A 26,379-nucleotide genomic window follows, 5' to 3' on the forward strand; every position below is an offset into this window, starting at 1 on the left:
AACATCTGGATCCATCCTACAAAAGGCTGAGCGTGACTTTGGTTTTAAGCCCTTTTCAAAGGCTGGCAGCCTAAGCGCAGAACCAAAAGGGGGTTTCCCCTTCCTCCCCCCCCTCCCCGCCCCCCTTCCTTCCACCCCCCCGCGGCATCCACAGCGGGCTTGGTCGCAGCGATCGCTTGGCGAGGAGCGGTGCCAGCCCCGGGCTGAGCGAGGCGCGCTCCCCGCGCCCCGGATCGGGACTTTTTGCCCGGCCCCGGGAGCGCAAAGGGGCCGGCTGGCCGCGGAGCTGCGCGGAGCTCGCCGAGCCGGCCGGCGGCCGGGGGAACACCAACTTTGCGCGGCCCCCCCTTCCCCGGCAGCCCTCCGTGCCCTCGGCCCCGCATACCGTTCTCGGCAGCGGCGATAGCCGGCGAGTTAAATAAATAATTCAGAGCGTAAATCAGCCGCTAAACACCGCGGTTAATCGCAAGGTATTTCGTCGCTAAAACAACCTAGCGCGAACCAACCCGGGGCCGGGCTTCTGTGGCACTTTTCCTCCGGCTCTCGGCAGTTTTCCCCTGCCTCTCCCCCCTCTCGCACACACGCACTCTCCCCGTCCTACCTCCCTCCCTCCCTCCCTCCCTCGCTCCCTCCCTCCCTCCTCCCTCCTCCCTCGCTCGCTCCCTCCCTCCCTCCGCCCGCTCTCCTTCCTACACGCCTCGCTTCGCTCGGGGCAGGGGCTGCTGCGCGGCTCCCCCCGCGCGGCGCTGCAGCCGCCCTGCCGGCGCGCTGCGCATCAGCGGCGCTCTGCCGGCCGGGGCGCCCCGACACCGACACCGGCACCCGCACCGGCCCCGGCCCCGCCGCCGCCGCCGCCGCCGCCGCCCCGCTCCCCGCCGCCGCTCCCCGCCGCCGCCGCTCCCCGCCGCCGCCGCCGCGCTGCAGGACTGGCTATGGCCACCGCCACTTCCGGGTTCCGTCACTTCATTCTCCCGCCGATCGGCGCCGCGAAACTGAGCCGCTTCTATAAGGCAGCCCGCAGCCAACCTGCCAGCGCTTACTGACACTCACTCATCTCAGAGAGAGAGGGAGAGAGGGAGGCAAAATACCCACCGGCAGGAGGAGAAAAAAAAAAAAAAAAAAAAAAAAAGAGAGAGAGAGAGAGGAGAGGGGGAAGTCTCCGGGCTTTGCAAACTATTCGTTTTTTTTTTTTTTTTTCTTCGCATCTTTCCCCACCCCCCTTCACAGTACTCAAAAAAAAAAAAAAAAAAAAAAAAAAAAAAAAAGACCCTCTAGCGATTCTAAAAGGCAAAACCCGAGCGCGGAGTTACTGGAAGAAGGAACCGGGGTTAAAAAGATTCCTCCTCTCTTCTTCATCATCATCAACCATCATTCATTCACTACCTTGACATTCCCTGGCTTTGATTGACAGCTGGAGTGGCAAAAAGCCATGAGACACGACAGTTTGGTTACATGTGGGTTGCTGACGGGGCGATCGTAACCTTCAGTTTGGGGGCTTGACAATTTTTTTTTTTTTTTTTTTTTTTTTTTGCGTAGAGAAAGAAAAAAGGAAAAAGAGAGAGAAAGAGAAAAAGGAAAGAGAAAGAGACAGAAAAAAAGAAGAAATACACAGAAACTCTCATCGTGGTTCCTGACTGTTTTTTATATATTGTTGTTGTTGTTGTTGTTGTTATTATTTACCCATATTGGAGGACAGGAGAAGTCTATAAGTGGGTTACAAAAAAAAAAAAAAAAAAAAAAAGGAATCTTCTTCACTCTAAATCACTTTCTTTGCTGGACTGGGATATTAAATATACGACACATCCAGGAGTTTATTGGAGCGCAGACTGATGGCGCAAAGGGTAGGTTTAAATCTCCAACACTTACCTATATATAAATCCTCTCTTAAGAGGGGCCTGTCCGATTTGCTCTCCTCTGTTGCTGATGATGATGGCGGCCACTATTAAAAAATAGCAGCAAAAATTATTCACTAGCTTTTTGTGTGTGTGCGTGAGTGTCTCTGTGTGTGTGTCTCTCTCTGCAATTGTTCCACGCTTTTTTCCTCTCTAGCTTTTCCCCCAGCAGCGCGATTTCCCTGCTCTCTGGCTGCTCAGTAGCACGGGGTTCACAGGGGAAAGCTTGCTGCTGCTGCTGCTGCTGCTGCCGCCGTTGCTGCTTCTGCCCAGGACAGACTAAGAAATACATATGTGTGTGTGTATATATACGAACGTATATATATGTATACATATATAGCTGCTTTTTTCTTTTTTTTTTCCTCTTTTTTTTTTTTTTTTTTTGTCTCTGGCTTTGACAAGGACAAGGGGAATTGCTACTAAATAATGTTTCTGGTAACTTTCAGATTATTTCCCCCTTTATCTTCCCCCCCCCTTCCGATGCACCCCACCTTTCCCCTCTCCTTCCCCGTGATGATTTATTTATCTAGCTGCTTTGGATTCTGCTTGTTTATTCATTTACGTTTGATTTTTTCGTCCTTCCTTCCTAATTCAGAACAACTCTAGTTTCTCTCCTCCGTTTCCTTCCTTTCCATCCCGGTTTCCTCGCCAGGGTCTCTCCAGCCGTGCCGAAGCGGACCGTCTCCCCCCCGCACACACACACACGCACACACACGCACTCACTTTCCCCCTTTCCCTCTCCCTACACCCCCACGCCTCCCTCAGCCTCTCCAGCCCCTGCCCCTGCTCCCAGCCGATTTCATTTCGCACATCTCACTCTCTGTTGTGGCTGTTCTTGTTTTGTTTTGCTCTGTTTGCGTCTGCCTGGGTGCTTTACTCTCTTCTGACTTTTGTTGTTGTTGTTTGTTTGTTTGTTTTTTTTTATTCCCCCCTCTCCCTCTCTCTCTCTCTCTCTCCCCCCCCCCCCCCCCCTTCCCCTCTTTCTCTCGCTTTCTTCTCTTCCGGCCCGGTTTTTGACAGTACGATGAGCTGCCCCACTACGGCGGGATGGACGGAGTAGGGGTGCCGGCGTCCATGTACGGGGATCCCCACGCCCCCCGGCCGATCCCCCCGGTGCACCACCTCAACCATGGCCCGCCGCTGCACGCCGGCCAGCATTACGGCGCCCACGCCCCGCACCCCAATGTCATGCCGGCCAGCATGGGCTCCGCTGTCAACGACGCCCTGAAGCGGGACAAGGATGCGATCTACGGGTAGGTGCCGCCGGGCGACGCGGCGCCGCTGCCCGCCGAGCGGGAGGGCAGGAGCGGGGCGGGCGCCGGGGGGCTCCCGGGGGGCTCCCGGGGGGCGGCCGGGGGGTGGCGGCAGCCCTGCGCTGCGGGCCGAGGAAGATGCGTGGAGGCACGGCCCGCGGGGCTGGGGTGCCGGCACCCTCAGGAGACGCGTCCTGGAAGAGAGACCCCTCGGTGGAAAGGGGGTGGGAGGCAGCTTGTCTTCCCTTTTTTTTTTTTTCCCCTTTTTTTTTTCTCTCTATCTTTTTTTTTTTTTTTTTTTTTTTTTTTCCGCGAGTTTTTTGTCTCGCTCGGAAAGGCCCCGGTCAGGACTTCAGACAGGAGAGGTGGCTCTCTTGGCGCTGGGTTTTAGATGAGGAAGTGGTATTCTGGTGTTCTCCTCCGTGACATAATAACACTCTTCCAACACTGTAAATAAAGAGCTACTCAAATCGCCGAAGACAGTAAGAATAAAAGAGATTCGCTTCTCACGAGCAGCTCTTTCCTGAGATAAGCGAAGTAAATGCATTGGAGGCAGCGAGCTGAGTTTTATGTGTAGGAAAGAGAGAGCGGGAGGAAAAAGAAACACGTACCCAACAAAACTCTAGCCTCTGCCAGGGCACTGCCTGAGGGGAATGACACCGATTCCCTCCAGTGCCTTTTAGCAAAAAATACCGAATTATCCTAAAAGGAGGGATAGTAACGTCAGTAACAGAGTATGGGGCCTTGATCAGACACCAAAGGGGGAAACAGACCAACGCATACTTACTACTTAGTACGCAGATAAAATATTTTTTTTCCTGACTACACCAACTATGGGAAAATATTTCGAGAAGTGCTCCCTCCCTCCGCCCCCTCCCCAGCTCACTTATCTGGACAGCTGGTATTTTACTTGGGTGTGCTTCCTAAGCCAGGAAACTTCACCACATTTTTGTTAGCAGGCCCCTTGAAAAATAAAATTACGTATTAAGTAGTTTGCAGTTTGCCTCCCCGTGCTTCTCATTTTAGGTCATAGCTTGAGGGTAGGGATGGGATCTCCCAGGTTTCGCGTTATTTTAAGCTGTGGCGAAGAGGGGAAGGTTCCCAGCTGAGCTGCTGCCTGCTTGAGTGAGTGTGTTTGGTGCGCCCGGGGTGTGAGTGGAGGTCACTTTTGTCCTCAGCTCTGGGGACTGCACATGGGATGCGGCTTGGCCATTCTCAATTTCCGAAAGAGAAAAAAACAAAAATTAAAAGGAAAAAAAAAAGTGTATTTTATTTCGAGGCGGGATTGTGCCCTGCTCTGCCCGGAGCAATACCGAAAGGCTGCAGTGGCCGTGTGTCCGTGTGTGTACGTGCATTTAAAAAATACTTGTTGATTAGAGCTCTTCTTTCCCCCTCTCCCCACCCCCTCCCGCTCTCTTTGTGTGCCACTGCCCGGTAGGCACCCGTTGTTCCCCCTCTTAGCTCTGGTCTTTGAGAAGTGCGAGCTGGCGACCTGCACGCCCCGGGAGCCCGGCGTGGCCGGCGGGGACGTCTGCTCCTCCGACTCCTTCAACGAGGACATCGCCGTCTTCGCCAAACAGGTCCGCCACCTCTACCCCCGCCCCCGGCCCTTCCCGGCGCTGCCGCCGCCCCCGGCCCCCGAGCCCCGCGGCCGGGCGCTGCCCGGGGCAACCCCTCCGAGCCTCCCCCCCCCCCCCTTCCCCCGAGCCCCCTCCGCGGCCGCCGGCGGGGGGCGGGAGGGGGCGGCGGGGGGCGCGCTGCCGGACCGGGGCCGCCGGCCCTCGCCCTCGAGCACCGACGGAAGGGGGACGCGGCTGGGGCCGGGTCTGGAGGCAGCGGGAGCAGGGAAGGACGGGGAGCCGGCAGAGCTGGGGGGCGGCCGGGGCAGGGCCGGCTCCCTGCAGCACCCCCCGGCTGCCCAGCGTGGCCGTGGGGCAGCGCTGCTTGCTTTTGTCACCCCTCGGGGTTGCATCCTTCGGGCCAGTGGGCAGCAGGGCCGAGGGAGGGAAGAAGCCGCAACTCACGCTGCTTTGCCTTCTCCTTGCAGGTCCGCGCTGAAAAACCACTTTTTTCTTCAAACCCAGAGTTGGACAATTTGGTAAGGCCTCGCCCCAGCGCCCCGCTCCCCTTTCGCCTTCCCCGGCCCCGTGTTAGCCCCTCGCTCTCGGCAGCGCCGGGAGGAAGGCAGCCGGCCCCCGGCTGCACGGCCCGGCCCTGCCCGGCCCCAGCCTTCAGAGGGCTGCACTTGTGAACTGAGCCGGGGCAACGCCGGCAGCTCCAGCGCCTTGCGGGGCAGCACGGAAAAGCCACGGGGAGCTAAAGTGAGGGATATAAGTGCTTCGGGAGAGAGGGATGGAGATTTCTAACGTCAATCTTTTGCTGATGTGAACGTTTTCAATATTCAAAGCGACTAAATCCTCTTGTAAAGAAGATGCCAAAGTGTTCACCCCCCTCCCCTTCTGGGGGCGGTGGGGGAATGCGAGCGTGTACTCGGCTTCTCCGCGACCCCCGTGAAGCCAGGGCCGGGGTGCGGGGAGGGAGCGAGGGCGAGAGAAGGGGGAAGCTCGGGGGTGGCGGCAACAAGCGCTCATCGCCGCGCCTCCGATAGATATGATAAAAATCAAGTGCTGAGGTTAAAGTTGACCGAAATTGTTCAAGCGTGACCAAGGAGCTAAAATCCCGGATAATGACTGCACGCCCTGACAGCCCCCGTCTCCCCTTCGCCCCTTTGGGCTCGCAGCCCCGCGCAGCACCCGTGCTCTTTTCTCCCAACTAACCCCTGGCTCAAAACTTTCTTGCAGATGATCCAAGCAATACAAGTACTAAGGTTTCACCTTTTGGAGTTAGAAAAGGTAAGCGGCGGGGCGGAGGGCGGGGGGAGGCCATCCCCTCCCCGGCGGGCCGCTTCTGCCCTGCGCCCCCCGGCCTCTCGGGGGTCCTTGTGGCACGGCCGGGGGATCCGGGACAAAGGCGGCGTGGTACTGCAACCTGTGCCATCGGGGCATGCGACACCCGACAGCCATGCCCAGACCAGCCCGGCATTTTTTGTTCAGCCGAGTCCTCACATTTATCCATTATTAAGCCCCGTGCGTCCTTCTTGCCCCTGCTCTCGGCAGAAGTTCCCTCCGTGACTCGGAAACAACCCGTCTAGCAAAAAGCCAAAGGAAAGCCCTCCCGCTCCTCTGCAGCTCTGGCAGGCTTGCTAACCCCAAACAGGCAGTAAATGTTTGCAAGAGGCAGGGGGCCCCTGCTCGGCCTGGGGGAGGGGGGCTGTGCCCTGCCCGGGACGGCCGTTCCCAGCCCCTCGGCGGCTCGTCCTCAAGCTGCTGGCCCGAGGCACCGAGCCGTGGGCGACCAGCATCACCCCGCATCGCCCCGCTGCTGTCTCGGGCGAGGAGCGGTGCCCGTCTGCTGCGGTCCCCACGCACCGCCGGGGGCCGCGACCCCGGGGCCGGAGCTGCCCCCGGGCCGGCTGGTCCTCCGCAAGCCACGCTGAGCCCCCTCGCTCTCTCTCGCTCTCTCTAACTTGTTGCTGCGGCGAGTCTCAAGAGAATAATATGCGCTGCAACAATTTCTCTATTGTTTCCTCGCCTTCGACTATTGTGCCCCTTAATTAGAGTTACTCGTGGAGTAGATCAGAGTGTTGCTCTTGCTACCAGAAAGAATTGCAAGCCGATATTTCGCCATTATTCATGCTATTATTCTTGTTACCTCCTTCAGGTTCATGAATTGTGCGATAACTTCTGCCATCGGTACATTAGTTGTTTGAAAGGAAAAATGCCAATAGACCTCGTTATTGATGAAAGGGATGGCAGCTCCAAATCAGACCACGAAGAACTCTCAGGATCTTCCACAAATTTAGCCGACCATGTAAGTTCTTTTGATTTCTTTATGGCACTTTCTAAGACTTTTAACCTACTTAGAGGACCTGTACCTGATTTCACTGTTTTGTGGCTGCTGTCTACTAGTGCTGTTCCTACCTTTTGCAAATTCGGTTCCCACCTTAAACTCCACCCACCCCACCCTCCCCCCCGATTTGCAAAGTTGTGAAAATGCAAAAGGTTCCTTCTGTTTCCATCTGTAAAGCAGCGGGTTTGCATCGGTTTGTAAAGTTTCCTGGTCTGGGCGACTCGAGGAGCTAGCAAACTGTCGTTTTGATGTGGTGATCGGTGCTTTTTCTTCTTCTTTGCCAACTCTGTAATCAATGCAGCAACGCAAGGAAACAGAGACAAGAAAGTTAGGGAGAAAGTTTGCTGATTTCCTCCCCCCTCCCCTCTTGTGGGGATGACAAGTGATGAGAATTATTGGCAATACTACATTGCATTAAAAAAAGGGGGTTAGCACATTAGAGTTTCCAATGCTTGTGCTTTATAGCAACTTATTGTCAGAATATGGACTTATTGCCAAACGCCTGAAGCATCTTCATAATAAAAGACAGTAACCTTGATGAAGCAATTATTAACAATGTATTACAGAAAGCTGGAGAGAATTATGATTGAGTAACCGTAGGTTAGCGGTTGATTTTAACACTTTAAGAGTTGGTGAATTAGTGTTATGTGTGTGGGACTGAACGTTGGTGTGCGTGGTAAGGAGAGTGTCTTTGTTTTTCCGGGTTTTGGAGCAGCTCTGGTGACACTTAAAAATATGTAGACGCAGAGAGACTTCGGGATGTGAAGGAAAAGGCTGCAGCTGGTACCGCAGGAAAGGGAACGAATAGCTATGGTTAAAAAGAGTGGGTGTGAACTCTAGTTTATTTATAGGAGCACATCCCTGGGGGGAACGGGGGTTTACACAGTTTTAGGTTCAATTGAATTCATAATCTAAATGATACAGTCTAATATTTTAGCGGTTGAAATATTAATTTAACACCCGGTGTGAAGTTAACCATGCTTTCTGCACAGGCGCCTGCCCTTATTTCCTAGTGTGTTAAGAAGAGTAGCTTTAAGCCCAGGGAGAATGAGCTTTCTAGGAGCTTTTGTTTCCTTTCAAAACATGTTGTTTCTATGTGTATTTGATAATTACATTAGACCTGGACTGAAGCTGGACTAGACCGGGAGATAAAATAATAATAAATTCTCCTAAATGCCCCCCTCCTGGTATTGCCTAGTTCCAGAGCCCTGAAAGTATTTTTGGACCCAAGCCTTAGCTTTCATTTTCTCATTTGTGTGACGTAAACATTGTAGGACAAGATTTCTGTGATGTTTTGCATTTGAAATCTCTTATTATGAGGGGAAAAAAATATAGGCAGTGGTTCCTGAAAGTTTCCCTGCTTATCAGGTATCTCACATGTAGATAATAAACGCCATGAAGCATGACGTTATTTCCAAAATATTTGTTTTATGGCATTTTACAACCCTAAATTCGTGTGCATAAGTATTATGGGGGAGTACTAAAAAAAAGTAATTTAAATGAGTGGCACCTCAAAAGATATTGGGTCATTGTGTCTAATTCAGAGCAATAGAGAAAAAAAAAAAAAAAAAAAAAAAAAAAAAGTACATGCTTTTCCAGTACAGTTTCTTTACAAGAGTGCGTTTCAAGTGGAAGTGTAGAAATGGAGCATGCTTATGTTTATATTGAAGAGATTAGATAAACTAGCCTGTTTAGGGTTCTGGCAGATGGCGAATGCTCAAGCCAATTTGCTGTGCTCCATTATAATATTTAAATTCACGCACAATGATAGGACAAGGGTGGAGGGGGTTAGCATTTTGATAATTTGATAACTATTATCTTCCCTAAGAAGAATCTCCTCTTGTTTTTGTGGCCCAAAAAACAAACTCAAATAAATATGACAACCCATTTATCTTGCACCCGTTAGGGTTTACCACTTCATTGGGTATTATAATTTAAAGCCTTTTATTTCCTGGAGATTTGAGCTATAACATTTTTACTTTAGCCCCCTGCTATTTGTTTTGAAAGGAAGCAATAATTTGTGCAACCAGAACACCAACTGGGAAATGAAGAGTTGTATCACATAGTTACATTTTATTCATGCGTTTTGGGAAATGTGTCTCCTTATTGGATTTTATATATATATATATATATATATATATATATATATATATCAGCTTGTTTTCCCAACAAAACTTTAACACTCTTTTATAGTTTAGTCAAACTACTGTGTATGTACAGGTCTATGTTTACATTGTACAAGGTTGGAGCAGGAAGAAATCCACTTTTATATATAAAGTAAGAAACGTTTTTAAAATTGCTAATGTAAACATGCAGGGGTATCAAAAAATGAGCCATCATTTGTGAGCATCTACCTGAAAATGTAATAGTTCAAGCATGCAAATTTGTCCAATTTGACTCTCCAGGTTTATTTTTTCATTTGCTTTGATATGCATATTTAATATATAGCCTCAGGCTAAATCTCATTTGGTGAAAGTTGGTGCAGAGGTGATGATGAGCCACTTCAGAAGGACAGAGACAGCATGTTGTTTCCTCTGTTTTATGTATTGGCCCACTATTCTGATCCAGGGGTCTTCCCCTCATGGTTTTATTTGCACATGAAATACTAGGAGCAGTTCAGCTGATTGGCTATGAATAATGATAGCCAAAAAGAAGTGTAGTTTAATTTGTTGTGTGCCAGGGTTTCTCTTGTGGAGGTGACAGTTTGTGACAGCTGTTTGACACCCCCAAAATCCATACACCTCTGTTCTTACTAAGTGGTATAAAGCTACACCCTGTGTGTTGTGTTTTCTGTGAATGCAAGGGGTGGTGACAATGACAGTGGCAGAGCGGAACTAGGAGCTAATGCAGCTCCCATTTTCATTCCTTGGCTAGACCTGAAAATGTACCATTAGGAAAAGTAACAAAAAGAACTGTGGGATTAGCCAGTATTTACCATAGGACTTTAAATGGGACACCGAGATACTGTGTTTCCCCTTTCACAATCTACTGCTGTAGTATTTATATAACTGAACTGGAAACCAAAAGCAAAATCAACAAAGGAATGAATTCTTCAGAGGTATACCTGTGCTGTAAAACGGAGACAGCTGTAAGCGGTTGTGCTATATGTGTTTGGTAATAAATGTGTATATCGAATTTTATTTTAGTACACTATTAACTGTTATGTAATACAGTAAGTGTAAGGGGTCCAGGGACTTGGTAGATCAAATAGTACAGCACTGGCCACAAGAAGCTGAAACTTTTGTTATTACTCTGCTGTGTTTAGTAAATATAACAGCCCATAATTAGTGTTTGAATTTTTAACACCCTCATATTTTTTTATTGCTCTGAGGTATTAGCTGTAGATGGGAAGAAGGTAATTACAGCTATGCCCTGGCTGAACCAGATCAGTAAGAAAAGAAAAAAAAAAAAAAAAAAAAAAGGAAAGAAACCCTTCCAGCTGCAGTTCAAGTTGAGTTTCCCAGCACAGACAATTTATTATTGTTCAATATAAACATGCTGGGTCCTATCCTGCATTCTGTGTTCAGCTTAAAATATCTGTTGAGACTACCAGTAAATCTAATTTTTCTTTTTTTCCAGCTGCTCAAATCTGAAAAAAGTAATGCTTGTAAAATTTGGAGAATTTAAAACTTTTTCCAGCATACGATAATATTTTGTACTTTATTTACATTTGTTTTGTACCTGGCCTCTCCTGGTACCATACAATTCTATCTTTAGTGCAAACCTACTTTGAAGCCTTGAAATTTCCCGATAGAAATTTATGGCTCTCCTTCCACTGGCTGTCATGGGAGCAGGATCAGGGCCTCAGTCTTCTTGATATTTGTTTATATGTTATAGTCAATTTGCAGCTGAGAGGTAATAATATACAGATCATCATTCATAAAATATAATTAAAAATGGATAGAAATATACATACATCTAGTTGTTTTTTTGTTTGTTTGTTTTAAAGAACTGTTGACAGATCAGAAATCTGATGCCTCAGCTGTAGAAGAAAAATATTAGTTTGAATATTAAACCTTTCAGTTCTCAAATGAGGAGATACTTGTATTTTGTACTTTTGGACATCCAGACATTTTGTATTTCTTTAATACTTTTTATTGAAGAATGCCTATGCAAGTTCCTGACATCTTGCAGATGAGCAGAAATAAAAATATGTTAATATATATATATATAGGTTCCAGCTATATAATTAAACCTTTTGGTAAGATTTCACTGAGTACTGAGGAAGTAGCTACTGGCCTGGTGCTGCATTCCCTAGGTACTGCAATCCTGCTAGATGCAAGTGGGAGTGTTGAGTATGCCAGAAATCAGACCCCAGAGGTGCTCTTCTTGTCTGTAGTGGGTCAGAAGGGAAACTAAGGAGTTAAGGATCTAACTGGAGGGGAAAAACAAAACAAACAAACAAACAAACAAAAAGCTAACTTTTTTCTTTCATAAACAAATTTCTCAGTGTGTAGTTTAAGATCCCGTGTTTTCTGAAGGAGCAAGAAGCATCAGGAAGGTTCCAAGACTGTAGGAAATACAGTGTATCTTCTCTTTCTGATGGGCAGTGCTAGGCCAAGTAACCAGCCAGCTCACATTTGGGTATTCTAATTTTAATTTTAATCTGGGTTCTCTCAATTTGAAATGACATTGTATTTCACTGTCTATTTGATGTTGGTGTTCCCTCTTTGGTTTGAGTTGTCTATCACTCTAGATGAAGTGTAGCCACACAGAATGACATAGAAGGACAATTAAAAAAACAAACAAACAAACAAAAAAAACAACAAAAAGCTAATTTTTCAAGTCTTGGTTCTTTTTACTGACAGGTGGATTACATGTCTGATTTCAATCTTAATTGAAAAATACAAAGCATGTAGCTTTTAAGTGTTGCCACATTCTAGGAGTGTCAAAAAATCCTCTTGACACTTTACTCAAATGCAAAGTCAAGGGACAAGAATGTCAAAATTAAAAATTGTACTTACGTAGATATGTACACAAATATCTGAGAGACCAAAATACCTTGTGTTTTGTTTCACTCATGTAATTCTCATACAAATTAGTCAAAAATCATAGTAAAAGTGCATCTGCAAGAAAATATACCTCATTATATCAGTAATATCAGAAGTCTTTTTAAAAAACATACATAACTAGAGTTTTTCATGGAAAATTTAATTATCGTAAGTTCCTTTATGTAATAAGTTTTTTATTGGCACATTCCACAGCAGTCTTTAAGGTATCATCCTGAACTTAATACATCCAAAACATGTACATGCACAGATGTACACACATGCACGCACACAAATGCAGAGGCATGGATGTGTATGACTTTATGCACCTGGTATAGTACACCATCTTTTGATATACCATGATACATAGAGACAGACGTTTGTGATATCAGTCACATCAGTAGGTTCCATTGTGTTTACAGGTGTTACTTGTACAAGGCAAGCAGGATTTGGCTTGTATTTGAGGGGAAGAACGCCACACAAGTCAGTAGTTCTGTTCAGTTTTGTGTTTGAAAAATTAATTTACAGGAGCAACCTCTAGACTTTCAATTCCAACTCTCCTGAGTGAGTCCTACAGCTACTGTGGTTTCTTTCAGGAAAGTAGCTTTATTTGTTCATGCAAGATAAATTGTTTTGTCCACTTCATCTGGTAAAATGTAAGAGACTGATTCTGTTATGGCTATATACTCAAAACTTCAGTTAACCTCTGTGAGCCAAATTCTGCTCGGCTTACTCACATGGATATCATCTGGCCTGATAAATTTGACTTCCTAGTTACAAATAAGAAGCAAATTCCTTGTGGTTAATTGAGTCTTTAATATCACCATAAAAAACAGTGTGAGATCAGAATCAGCCCCAGTGGGACTATGTATGCTCACAAAAAAACTCACCAGACTTTGCCCAGTGGTAATTCTGGGCATACAGTGTAAGAATTGCAATTTGACTGAAGGTTGTCCTCTATCAAATCTCTCCGTTACAGCTCTGTTCAAGAAATCCTGTAGCAGTGAAAAACTCTTACAGTTTCCACCAGATTTGTAGCATCGACAAAAGAGTAACACATCAGATTTGCTTTGTATACCAAGAGACTCTTGTCCTTTCTGTTGCTCTTTTCTAGATTTAGCAAAATTCAATGGTGGTGTTAAATCAATTTTTTTTTTTTTTTTTTTTTTTTTTTTTAACTTTCAAGGGAAAAAACACTGGCAAAATTGTGTTTTCTTGGTAAGGCTGTGTGTGTAAATGAGAAACAGTGGATAGCAGCGGAGTGATCTCCTGTGGCCCTGCTAGTACAAGCTTTCCCCATATTGTCTCCTGCTTTTATATTAATTACAACTTGCATTATCAGCTGCAAGTCTGTAGCCCAGCAAATAGAAAATACTGCCCCTGGAGACCTAGCTTCTTGTATCTATTTTCCATCTCCTTCTATTGTGTTCTACTCAGTATTCACTGCTTTTCTCCTGGTAACACTGCTCTTTAACACAATTAGGTAAGAGCAAGAGGAGCACCATATTTGACTCCCATTTATTAAAACTACTGGGAATAGCTACATGTGTGTTGTTTACATTCTATGGTATACGGCATTAGTTTAGGTCATATGTGTGTGAAAATTCTATGGTATGCACACAAACACAAAACAGGCAATTGCATTTTAGCAGGCAACATCCACACTCTTCGGTGTGTTTCGTGCTTCTGTAATGTATATTACTAAATCTTGCAGGAAAACATGTAAAGCCATGCAAATGGTTTGTGTAATTCATTTATAGCTATCTGTTTTTTTTTTTTTTTTTTTTTTTTTTTTTTTTTTTTTTTACTTATGATTAGGCATTTGGCCAAAAAGTTTTTCTTGAGGGATGCAAAGATGGAAACAGTTTAGGGCAAAAAAAAAAGAGAAGTTCACTGATGCATACAATGATCTTAGCCCAATGAAAAAGAATGCTGCCTTTTAAGAGGTTGTAAACTCCACCCCAAGAATTATTTGACATTTTTTATGATATTAAAACATAGCTATTTCCATCATTTTTAGATTCTTCCAACATTCTAATGTTGCCTCTTGTAAATGCCCCATCCTTCCCCATTGGATATTTCTATTCTTCAAAAAAATACTGCCAAATTGCTTCCTCAAGAAAATCGTGTCACAAGAAATATGTTGAATTTCCAATCTTTCCACCCTGTCTTTCCAAAACTGGATGTACAAGCTGAGGTCAAGAACAACTCAGCCTGGTAGAGACAGCAAGTGTTTTCAGCTGCAGGAAGTTTTATTTACTGATCCTTTCCAAACCATTACATTTTTGAAACAGAAAGACCGGCCTAAGCTTTTGAAATGCTGTATGATAGGTTTTGGATGGCATTTGCCTTAAAACATAGCTGAGGTGTTACCAGTTAATTATTGTAATTTTCGTATGTGTGATAAGGAGCTCCAACAGCAGCCAGCTTAAGAGAGCCTGGAGTGCATAAAATTAACATAACTCGCTGTGTTCCCTGAAAAGTTTAGCCTAGGTGAACATGTTGCAATTATTACATTTTCTAAAAGAAGGTTCCAGCCTGGTGTTGTTGGAGGGCTAAACTCATGCTATGCTATTGTTTCTTTCCTTTTTCATGTATTTCTTCTAGCTCTTTATCTGATTACCATCCGGCAAACAGCTGACGCTAAGAGGCTGCAGAGGGCTGAAGAGCTCCTGTCTGCTGTTTGCCTTCAGCTTGAAGCTATTTGAGTGGCTTCCTAACTCAGAGATAAAAAGAGGAGCTCATAGGCACAACTGTGTTTTAATCGAGGCTGTAAAGAGACTTGCTCAGTTTTTGCATTTTATTTCTAGCTGAACTTTTTGTTAACCTTATTTTCAACTGCACTTTTTTTTTTTTTTTAAATAACATCTGGGCTTCCCGAACTTTCAAGACTTCTCTTCATTCTTTTTCTGTTTCTTTCCACCTGACTCTGTAAAATGATACACTTTTTAAATGAAATTGTGAGGGCTTACAGTATTAATTGTGATCCTGGAGACCTAATTAATATAACAATCTCAATGAATATAAAACCTTGTGATTATTATTGCTATTATTTTTCTGTTGTTGGTCTTTGTGAGAAAAGTAGATCGGTCTTACAGGTTTTGGAAAGGTGGTGGTTTTGTACTGTAAATGCTATAGTGCTGTCAATTGTGCTGATAGCTTAGGTGAATTTAAGATCACGGACTGTCTTCTGTTCTGCTTATGTCTTCCTGCCGTGGAGCCACATACATGCATGCATGTGTGTGTTTGTGTAAGGTGAAGGGGATTTGGATACTTCTTACCCTTTGGTCACCTAGGGCTTTACTCACAGCCTTTTGAAGTCAGGGGATCTTCCCTTTGTCTCTGCTGTGATCCAGGTCAGGCCCATTAGATTTATGTTACTGGGTTTTGTAGCAAGACGTTATTTGGCAGTTCTATTTTACGTTGCTATAGAGCATGTGGTACTAATCAGCTCTAGGAGATTACTTTGAGATGTTTCAATATATATTTTGAGACCTGATTCCAATAACACTTACACTGAATTTTACAATGGGTAAATCAGTTGATTTTGTTGAACTTATTCCTACCACACATTGGGGTAGATGAGGTCAGAATTGGTCCTGCTCAGAGAATTCATCAGTACTCTTCATTTGCTGCTCTTAGGATCTCCTCATGCTTTCATAGCCCAGTGTTATTTCATAATGCAGATGTAAGACACAATCAAACCTAATGGGCAATATTGGGGTGGGGCTGGGGCTTGAGAGAGTTGGGTTGGAGGTCAGGAGGTATTTTTTGTTTGTTTCGGTTTGGGATTATTATAGTGTGCTTGATTTAAGTTGTCACATACAGGTGACGAGTAATGCAGGTCCAGGCCCTAGTCTGATCTGTTTCATGTGTTCTTGCTCTCCTTTTCTGCCAGAGGAAATTCCATCTCTTGCCTGCCTTCATGTGGTGCTGATAAAGCTCTTCCTGTACAGTAGAATTCCTGTTTTCCTTTAAGCAACAGCAGGGTATTGGGAATGATCAGGAAAGGGGAGGAGGACAGGAGGAGAATACACTCAACAAAGTAGTGCTAAACTATAACATTAACTTTTCCTCACTTATCCCTTTAAATAGCAGCTTCTCTCTCTAGGAGAGTCAATACTCAATAAATTAGAAAGCTAGCATGAATGATGTGACTAAAGTACAGTGGTTGAGGTCTTACTTAGCCAAGTTTTGCAAACTTTGTACATCTGTCTTATGTGTTCTCTTTTGTTGTGCTTTATGCATAGTAATGTAGAAAGAATTACATAAAAATCACTGTATGTGTTATTTTATGTAATCACCTGGTGGTTATTCTTGACAATACTCGTAAGTAAACTGTTAGAGTGATACAGCTAGAAAGTCTTTTGAAATGTGTCATATCAATGTGTGTGTGTGTGTGTTGAGGGGGTGGGGAGTAGAAGCATCTTCCCATTAAAATGTTTTTTCAGAAGTAGTTTGCTTCTTCCCCACAACTTTGCATTGGCTTGAAGTTTTTTCTACCACTCAGACTAGTGAGAAAGAGGGTAGGGTGAGAGGGCATGTTTCTCTCCCATGTGCATTCTGAACTTCTTGAAACAGCTTCCCTCCTCTTCCTCTCCCCTCCCATCTCTCACCAGTCTACAAAAACAAAGTGTGGGGAGGTAGTTTATAGGCCAGCGAGCCCAATCCTCATGTGAACACCTAGTATCATAAACTGTGCAGGTCAGTTGATGTTTTCCCCCCAGCCCCCTGTTGCTCATTAAGAAACATATACATTTTTTCCTGTCAAATATTCTTCTGCAGTGCTATTAAAACAATTAAATCCAGATAACTCTTTGGAAAGTTTAAAAAATAAATAAATAAAAATCTGTCCTTTATTTTACCAAATAAATCTTTGTACCTCCTCTGTTTGTCTTTGCTAAAGAATTATTACACTGTGCAAACAGTATCAGTGTTTGGCACATTTCACAAATGCTAATGTGTACACTTTTCCCCCCTCCTCCCCTCTTCTCCCGGTTTTCTTTCTGTTCTTCATTTGCTATTGGAATGGGAACTGTGGAAAAAATTCCTTGGCACTCTGACACCAGAATCCTTCATCTTGGAGAGACCACGATGATGCAACCTCAACGCACTCGGCAGGCACACCGGGGCCCTCCAGTGGGGGCCATGCTTCCCAGAGTGGAGACAACAGCAGCGAGCAAGGTAAAAGGTCAAACTTTTTCCCTGTGCAAAGTAGGCATGACTAAAATAACTCCAGCTTTTTTTATTATATCAGTACATCTGCCTTAGAGTAAACATGGAGTGGCAGACTTGCAGTATAATCAGCTGTAACTTAGGGAGATGGTATTTCCTTTTCTTAACCCACTTAGCTACATTTTATTATTATTTCAAAGTGAAATATCTAATCTTCAAACAAGCTTTATAATAACAATTGATTAGTTCTGCCAATTCCTTTACAAATTTGGTTATCTACAGTTTATTTTTGTGTGGTGTAAGTAAATATAATGACATACTCTCCAGCTGTGATGCAGTTTTTTGAGCTGAGTTATAAATGGAGAATTTAACCTGTAGTTTTAGTTAGGGAAAAGATTCCTATATGAAGTTATCATCAAGCCACTAAACTAATATGAAGTAGATGCAAAACCCAAATTAGACAGACGAACATTTCTTGCAATGTTTACTTACTTCTACAGACTCATTTCTGCTTCTGAAAATCTTAGTTCAGAATGATAAATAGAGATGTACCTGAACCACACAACCTTTGTTATATCTATGCAGTGAAGCCCTTCTCTCTGTTTCAGGAGGTTTGATTATTTCTTTTTTGTTTTGTTTTATTTCCTACTGCATTGCACCTTGTGTGTGGTCATCTGCATCCATGCTAAGTGAGTGTCAAAGGCTGTCATCTTGATATGATTGCGTTTTACACTCACCTGTTAGAAGTGTAAGTGGCTCCAGAAGGTATGAGACTCAAGCCTCAAGTGCTAAAGAGTAGGGTAAAGATGGTCTACTACCACTCTTGGAACCTGACTCAAAATTACAATTTTTAAGAGCAAAGGTTATGGTGAGCTCCATTCTTGTTTCTCTTTGTTGTCATGCTATGCCTCAGCTAGCAAGTGCGACACTACCTTTATTATGCCTTATGATACGCTCCCTCCACCTTCCGTATCTGCAATGTTTTGCCACTGCTTTTTCTCTCACTTGGTGGTTACATGTACCCAGCACAGCCAAATGACAAACCCGTGATCCAGCTAGCCATGCAGGATCCCAGACTGGGCAGCGGAGCAGCCTTCAAGCTACTTACTGCTTCTGCTGTTGGCTTCACGCTGCAGGGAGCTTCCGCCGCAGAACATGGCTTGGTGCCACGCTGAGCCGGCTGAGCTGGTGTGCCATTTCACATCTCTCACATGGCCGCTGCCTGGCACAGAGCTGGAGCCTCTCCTCTTTCTCACGGTCTGGTGTCCCACCCCCTGTGGCTCTAGCAACCTGCAAAGTTTGTTTCTGGTGTAGCAGTTTGGGTTTGTCTCCTATTTGTACGACTTGTTTATGCAGTAGTAGTCTCTGCTGCCATGGCACAGGGCATGATCCGTGTCCAACATGAGTCACTCAGGACTTTTCTGTGTGCCTGACACAAGGTCCAGCATGAACTCTTGCAGTTCAGTGGCTTCTGAAAGGGAGAGCCTGACTAATAAGCAACAACTGTTGATGAAGCGTTTACACTTCGTACTGTGGTTAGGATATTTGACATAGCAGAACATCATTTATGTACTTAAAAATGATTCTTCTGAGTCACCTGTGACTGTGTTCATTCCACCCTTAGGTAAGAAATTTGCTCAGCCCTATATCTCTACTCTGTCCCGGCAAATCTTATAAACTAAAAGTGTTCCTTCATCAAGCTATACTTGATGTAAAGGAATCCCTTGGAGTGACATCCAGGGATCTTGCATTTCACTAGACAGTCTGATCTTTTGCCATGTAAGTCAGAGTACAGGGGAAATATTCCTAAGCATGAGAAAAAACAGTTGATTACAACTATGTGACCTTCCCATTGGAAACTGAGGTTCCTGGCAATATATAGGACTTAAACCTGTTATGCTTACATCTGCAGAAGATGAACGGTTGCTGAAGGGCCAAATCCGTCACCAGTGTTGCCTGGTCTAGCAGAGTGAAACATTGCTCATATGCTTCCCTTTGTACTCAGTTGGGCCTTTTAAAAGGAAGCAGTCGTCCAGTGGCAAATCAGCATTCCTCTCAGCTGCTGGCAGCTGAAAGATGTATGATCGTACAGTGCAGGCAAAATTCCCATTGGAGACAGCTTTGGATTGTTCTTCCTCCCTCAACCCTGGGAAAGACTAGAAAGAGGGAGGCCTAGTGCAGAGATCGGTATTGAATTTTCCCTACAGTTCCTTGAGGGGGGCAGGGTCTACTTTATCACTGCTGAACTGTCAGGGAATCTGTCTCAGCCACTCCTAAGGCTGGTGGAATACCCTCTTGGGCTGTTCTGGTGTAGCTACTTGTTTGGGTCAGCTTGGTTCCCCTGTAGTTTCATTAAGACCTTCCTCCAGTGTTGTATTCCACTTGCCCCAGAGGATTTATTGGGAATGGGAACTCAGTAATGAGTCTTAGGTTACATTAGCAACCTTTGGGCTTTTCCACTGATGCCTGGTGGCAGCAGAGATTGATTCAACTAGACTCAGTCTCTTCTGGCTCTTGGGAGCTCTCTTTCCATGTGTCTCTGCTTTTGCCTTAAGTATATGACATACAGGTCATGATTTTTAGGAGATGGAAGTGAGATGGGTGAGTGATGACATTACCTCATGCAGAGAAAGTCTGCAAAAACAGATCTATTACATAAAATAATCTATCCATAATTGTATATCCATAATTCTGAAGTTGGAACCAAAAAAAGCTGTAGGCGTTTTGGCAGCTCATGGAGGACAGTTTCTTCATGACAATACATGACTGCCATTCTGGCACCATAAGGGTTAATTTAGTCAATGTTTGATATCAGAAACACACTGGCATTGACAGGGTTAAGGAAAAGGCCTTCAGGCAGTAAATGTTGAAAGATTATCCTAATTTTATTAGTGGTGAATGTCTATGTTGTTCTTAACATGTCACCTCACTTGTTCAAGAGAAAACTAAGCTATACAACATATTGATCATCTAACAAACCTAAGTACTAGTGACCTGTAATCTACCAAGCGTTTATTGACTTTATCCCAGTTCAGATCCACAAATGCAGATCAATGCCATGTAATAATATTTTAGAGATCAGTAATTATGCAGTAGGTATGATTCTCTTTCCCCCTCTCCTGGAAAGAGTTAAATATATCCAATAATAAAAATAAAATACTCTAAACATCTTACAGAGGAGAAAAAGGAGAAGCTGATTTAATGGTCTAATGAGGCCATCTTCCAGAGACTTGTTTTGTGTAGGGCTTGCTTTGACCTTTCGCTTTGCTCAGGAGCCCAACGCTTCATTTTTCACATTCTTGCAATTACGTTAACGCTTCAAGCATTTCTGACTCCAAGTCAGCTAGCAACACCAGGCATAACTCAACACTGTGAGTTTTTCTCCTCTCTGTAGATTCATTAACAGGTCACCGGGGTCCCAACTGAAATTTAAAACTGACTGGTTCTGTTGGGTTAGCTGAGTTATAGCAAGGGAGATGGCAGGAAAGGGGCTGAGAGCAGGGGAGGAGAGAGAGAAGACCCAGGGGTTTTTGTTGCAGAATATATGTGTGAAAACCCTAAGCGGAAGATTAAAAGGTGTGTGCAGCTTTATCGTCCACCCTCTCCTTTGTGGGGGGAGGGAGAGAGGAAACAGATCTGAAAGGCTTTCGGGGTATTGTATTTGGTATTGTATTTTCCTGATTCTCTGTGAGACAAAGTGAAAAAGGCCCTTACACGCAAGGCTAAATGACTTCTAGAGTTCTGCATCAGTTTGTACCACAGTGATGGATATGTCGCTCCCAGACTTTAATTCCTATTTAATCTCTTTATGGGATATTTCAAATAATGAATATGGCAGTTTATGCATGAAAAGTGGGAAATAAATCTTTTTAAGGTTTAAAAACATGTGGTCTACAGGAAAGCACCAGGGAATAGTTTCGGTTTCATACTTTATGATACCAGGATTGTATACCTGATTTGTCAGATTCCTAGTTCAGTCACCAAAAGGGCCTGATCCAGTGAAGTCAGATGGAGGCTATGGTTTTTCAGGACCTTTCAGGAAGTTCAGCACCTATTAGGATTAGGCCTGGGGTGATAAACTTGACTGTAAGTAAGAAGCTAGAGACAAGAAGCTACTTTTGGGTTACACAGCAGTAAAGGTAATAAATGAGCATCAAATCCAGTTTGCCTTCATACAAGTAGTTCATCTTTTTTCTTTTTTTCATGTAGCTACTTGTGCTGAATGAAGAGGATCTTTATATACAATACCTGAGGACTACTATCTAGGCCAATATCTTAAAGGAGTTTTGAGCCCTTTTTGTGACAGCTAGATGTTTGTCCCACAGATTTGTCCACGGTAGTTTTCTGGGGCAAAGACTCAATATCAGGTTCATGGCAAAGTCAGATGTTAGCTGAAGTCACATGTATTAGTCCTAGGTTATGCCTCTGGGTTGATGCATGTTGGAAAAATTAGATGGCATATTTCTTATTTATATCTTTATGTAATATACAAATTTATGAAAGTAGCTCATAATAACAGGATGGGCCTTCAGGCATTAAAACCACATAAAACTTAGAACCAAACTCTAACAGGCAGAAAAGGGAAAAAAAAAAAAAGAGAGAGAGGGGTAACAGCAACAATAATAATAAATGCTTTTAATAATAGTAATTAACATATTCATATGAAGTCTTGGAAGTTTAATATACTAAAAGTAATACTACAACTTTTTTTTTTCCCTGTATGTATAGGTGAGCCTGCTGAGGCTAGCTAGCATGCATATTCATTATAAGGATTCAGAATATATTTTTATTTCTTTGTATTTTTATATGTAAATCTATAGGGAAGAGTTTTACTAGAAGAGAACTGTCTTTTGTAAGAAAGAAATTTCCTTATAGAAAGGTCCAAACATCCAGACTGTGAAAAATCAAACTTCCTAATGAATAATGTTTCACTGGAGATGCATTGTTTCAGAAGGCACAGCTCTCATGAAGGTGAACTGTATGAAGTATGAAAAACTCTTAAAGAACAATGAATTTTTTCAGCTGAGGAAGATACAGGAAGAGAATAGCCCTTATTAATTCATCTTCTCCTTTCAAGTTTGAGGGGCCCATCCTTGTGTTGATATGTATGAGTAATTCCCATTAATGGTGATGGGAGTTACGCATGTGCACTGACAGAAGAATAGACCCCTTAGTGTTCAAAGCACATGAAATTTACATTTTTTCCATTGCTGTAATTGAGATGTTGACAAATTGGAGAATATTGATGAGCCTTTGTTTTAAGTATTTCTTGCCAAGTTTGTTTTATTTTTTCATGGTTTGAACAATGGTGTGGGTTCAGCAGCAATGAATAATCAGGGTAGAGTAAAGATAACTTTGTATTTCAATATTTTGATGTGCCAATATGAAATAAATTGTCTTAGGCAAATGGAATATGCTGTTTTAATCATTAGCTATGCATGAAAGAAAAATTGATGTTGACATCTTTGCTGTAAAATCGTTGTAATGGGGCCTTCCTTACAATTCATTTTTGTAAAATTCATTTTGTACATTTTGCAGCAATTGAACAATCCCTGCACTGTGAATAGGCAGAATTCCCAGAAATACTGAGACAGTTGGCCCAGTAACTGCTGAGCTCACACTGCACACCACATGCACATTAACCATAATGATGCCAGAACCAGCTTAGCTAAATATAGTCACATTTTAGTATCCTCCCATCTTTTCTTTCCTTCTATTGCATGAACAAATACAGCTTCTTGCAGTTTTTGTTAGATTGGTGGGTTGTGGAAACATTTACGTCCCTACTCACTATTCAGTAAGTAGCAGTAAAATTTCATAGTGAATCTTTGCTTCACTATACTGTTTTCTAATAATCAGGCTGGTGGGAGCTGCAGATTCCTCACCATTTATTAAATTAAAGCTTAGGGTGTGGCAGATTTAAAATATTATACATGTATTTAACATCCTCACCTCACTCTTAATTTTTAATCCATGAAGTTCTATTTATATTTAGGTATATACAATTAAATCCTCTATCAACATACAAGCATTAGAAAAGATTTACTTCCATTTTTGAATATGTTGTGCAGGGGTTTCAAATGCAGCCCAGGAAAACTCTGTCAATGGAATGTTGTCATAGTGGCAGTAATCTCTTTAAAATAACCCTAAATACAATATGACAGATGCCATCTGGAATAATCTTTTGCTAGTTCCTTTCAACTTTTATTTTTTCCTACAGCTAAGTTCATCTAAAACTGGTCCCTTACTCATGTGGTAAATGCAGTGGACTCTTTCCTCCCTTGTATGCACGAATGTTCAGAGAAAATAACTTAAGAAATGGTTACTGTTGAGATGTTTGCCTCTGACTTCATGTTGCTGTTTTTCAAATGCGTGTGTTTATGTATATATTTGTTTATACATTTGTATTTCAAAATGTAAAAGGTAGGATTCCCCCTTAGGCTACTCTTTCCCTCTCAGATCCTACTCAGCCTAACCCAATTTGCCTCCGAATGTTAGATAACATCCCATTTGCTAAATTATAATTGTATGCTTGTTACAATATTAATGGTTTCATAATGCAATGCATTCAAACATACAGTAGCAAGTGCTTAAATGTCTTCCTGTGTTGTTACAGACTGACTAATTCCTTCCTATATGTGCCAACTTATTTGAAAGATCTAGTGTTGGAATCTGGATTTTTTTTTTTTTTAACTTAGTCGTGTAAAAGGATGTCTCTTGATGCCTGTTAGAGTTTAATTTAGAGTAGTAATTAAACTTGAATACTGCCTCATAAACAAAAGATAAACAATAAACCAGCCACGTTCCCTGCTGTTTCATAGCTTTCTTTCCCAGATGTTTTAGCCTGATAATTTTTACACAGTGAACTACCTAGCAAAGAGTGCTATGGACAGAGGTCAAAGCCTAGTTCTTTGTAATGAGTTTTTTAAAAACTTTTCTACAAATGAAGTACTGTAGAATTTTCCTTTGTGTAGCTGATAAAATTCTAAGATAGAGAAGGTCACTCATTAATTGACTTAACAATTCTCTCTGTCTTGTTTAAGACGGCACTAATTTAAAAACAAAACTTTTTATTTTTTCTTTTTACTGTTGATGACCAAGGAATGTTGCTGTTCCTTAATATTACTGTGTATGGGCAGTATGTTAAAGTCTTCTGCCATCCTTAATAAATAAAAGGTACCTGTGTGGGAGCTGCTCTCTCTCAATGTTGATTGTGAATAGCTATGGAAATGTTCATAGTGGAGCACTTCTAATGTTTTTAGATGCCGCCTCAGGCTGCTGGAGCTTGCCTGTCCATTTCTGGACCGCTCCAGTGTCAGCCATGATCTTTCTAATTGCCAGGTAGGAGTGGGCCGCTTGTCTGCAGAAGCCATGTTATTTTCACTGGGTGGGGTAATTACTGAAAGCTGAGAATAGCTGCACTAAAGACACAGGGATACTTTCATGATCCCATTAGCATAAGAGTGGGTAAATTATTCATGCCAAGTGAGGATTCTATGGGGAAAAGTATAGTTAATGCACATAGTTTTTAAATGTATCCCTTTCTGCTCTGAGACTAAATTCTTGTTGGATTCAGTTCTCAGACATTTACGGGAAAGCTCTAGTGGCATGTTAGACGCAGTTCATCTCTCTCTGTTTGCAGCGCTCTCAATAGAGACCATCTGGCAAAGATCCAAAAGGTGATTAAACAAAATGATCAGCTCTTGTTGCTGTGTTACATGTCCAATACTCTGGATTAAAAAACATGACCCACAACAGTCGGCTAACATCATCTCTTTTTTTTCCCTTTTTTTCCCCCCCCCTCCCTTCCCCTGTAAGAATTCAGATGGTCCACAAATGTCTATGCCATCTTTGTGTCCTTATGGCCCATAATCATGAACAGGTTGTGCAAATGGCTCTTTCTGTAACACGGTCTGTTCCAGCAGCATAGAAACATTTCATATTAATTGGGTCAGTCTAATGTTCATAATGACATGGGGAAAAATTACCCAAATGTGTTCGTATAGTAAACACTTAAAATGTGTCTTTCTGCTATTAGAAAGTGAAATTTGACATCAGGCTCATGTGGCTGATTTATTTTTTAAGGCTGAAGAAAATCAAAGCATGACACTGTCATCTGCTGAAAATAGTTTAAAGTCCCTTCTAAGCAAACAAAAAGGAGAGGGAGGGGGAATGAGCTGTGGTTTAACACCACAATCAGGGATGAATTTACAGTGCTATTCAGAAGAGTACTCCCTTATCATAAACAAGCTGATAATCACACTGAATCTAACTCCCAATTAGCTCTTTCCTCACTTGCAGAGATCAGCATACATGTTCTCCTTAAGCCATGATATGTTGCTGTTGAGTCAGACAGAACATTTGTATACCTTATGTCATATTCAGAATTTAAGGATTAATGCTATATATTTACCAGAAAACCCAGCTAATCAGCAAGGTAATTTTTCAAACCAATCACTTCAATGTCTGAGTTAAGGTAAAAATGCCAAGACTGTGAATAGGGGACATATGTATCTTATCTTTTTGGGGTTGCACCAAATGCCAAGTACTAGCGTAAATTCAACAGAAACCAGACATTGTTGGAAAGTAATTAAAGAAATATTGAAATTAAACCTACCATATGAGTGAAATATTTGTAGGCCTGCTTTGTTGCGTACATAGCAATTTGCATGGAATTGAACAGTGTTTCTTTCTCTTGCTTCCTGAGTTGTACTTTGCTAAAAACCACGGAGGAGTCACCTCTGTGTATTCAGTATCAGGATCATCTTTGTACCGAGAACACAGTCCAAAATCAGCGTGTTTACTTAAATGATAAATTTATTTAAAATAAACAAATAAAGCCTTCAAACCTATGCCAAGAAAAATCAAATTCCACTTTTGAAATCTAAAAAGATCTACAGATGCTGTCAGCTCTCCTTACTGTGCAAGGTGAAAGCAATAGGTAAAAGCTGCAGATGTGTCCGGAATGCTCCTTGGGGTGGGAGGGGGGGGGGGGTAGGAGGGTGGGGAGAAGCAAGGCTCCCCCGGCATCAGCACTGTGTGGCAGATGAAAGGGACCCACATAGCCTTGGGGGTCTTAAGGCTATTACAGGGCAACTCATGCTCTGTTATCATGCTGATTTTCAATTGATTTTTGGCTGTACAGTACTTGTTGAAGGCCCT

At 43.2% G+C, this 26,379-nt stretch overlaps 1 protein-coding gene across 8 annotated transcripts in view; it reads left to right on the forward strand.

Moving 5' to 3' along the window:
* The first annotated feature begins 689 nt into the window (after positions 1 to 689).
* Positions 690 to 26,379, forward strand: part of MEIS2 (Meis homeobox 2) — a 171,265-nt gene continuing 145,575 nt past the window's right edge. For 2 of the 8 annotated variants that reach the window (XM_038179511.2, XM_038179522.2), the window contains exons 1-7: positions 690 to 1,841; positions 2,913 to 3,145; positions 4,584 to 4,725; positions 5,193 to 5,243; positions 5,947 to 5,997; positions 6,866 to 7,015; positions 17,112 to 17,226. In XM_038179511.2, coding sequence (XP_038035439.1) covers positions 1,830 to 1,841; positions 2,913 to 3,145; positions 4,584 to 4,725; positions 5,193 to 5,243; positions 5,947 to 5,997; positions 6,866 to 7,015; positions 17,112 to 17,226 — 754 coding nt within the window. In that variant the 5' untranslated portion in view covers positions 690 to 1,829. Of the gene's footprint in view, positions 1,842 to 1,925; positions 2,328 to 2,912; positions 3,146 to 4,583; positions 4,726 to 5,192; positions 5,244 to 5,946; positions 5,998 to 6,865; positions 7,016 to 17,111; positions 17,227 to 26,379 lie in introns of those variants that run through there. The other 6 variants (XM_038179514.2, XM_038179515.2, XM_038179518.2 and 3 more) reach the window with 6 other exon arrangements.

The sequence above is a fragment of the Anas platyrhynchos genome, chromosome 5 (genome assembly GCF_047663525.1).
Source record: "Anas platyrhynchos isolate ZD024472 breed Pekin duck chromosome 5, IASCAAS_PekinDuck_T2T, whole genome shotgun sequence".
Taxonomy (NCBI): Eukaryota; Metazoa; Chordata; class Aves; order Anseriformes; family Anatidae; genus Anas; species Anas platyrhynchos.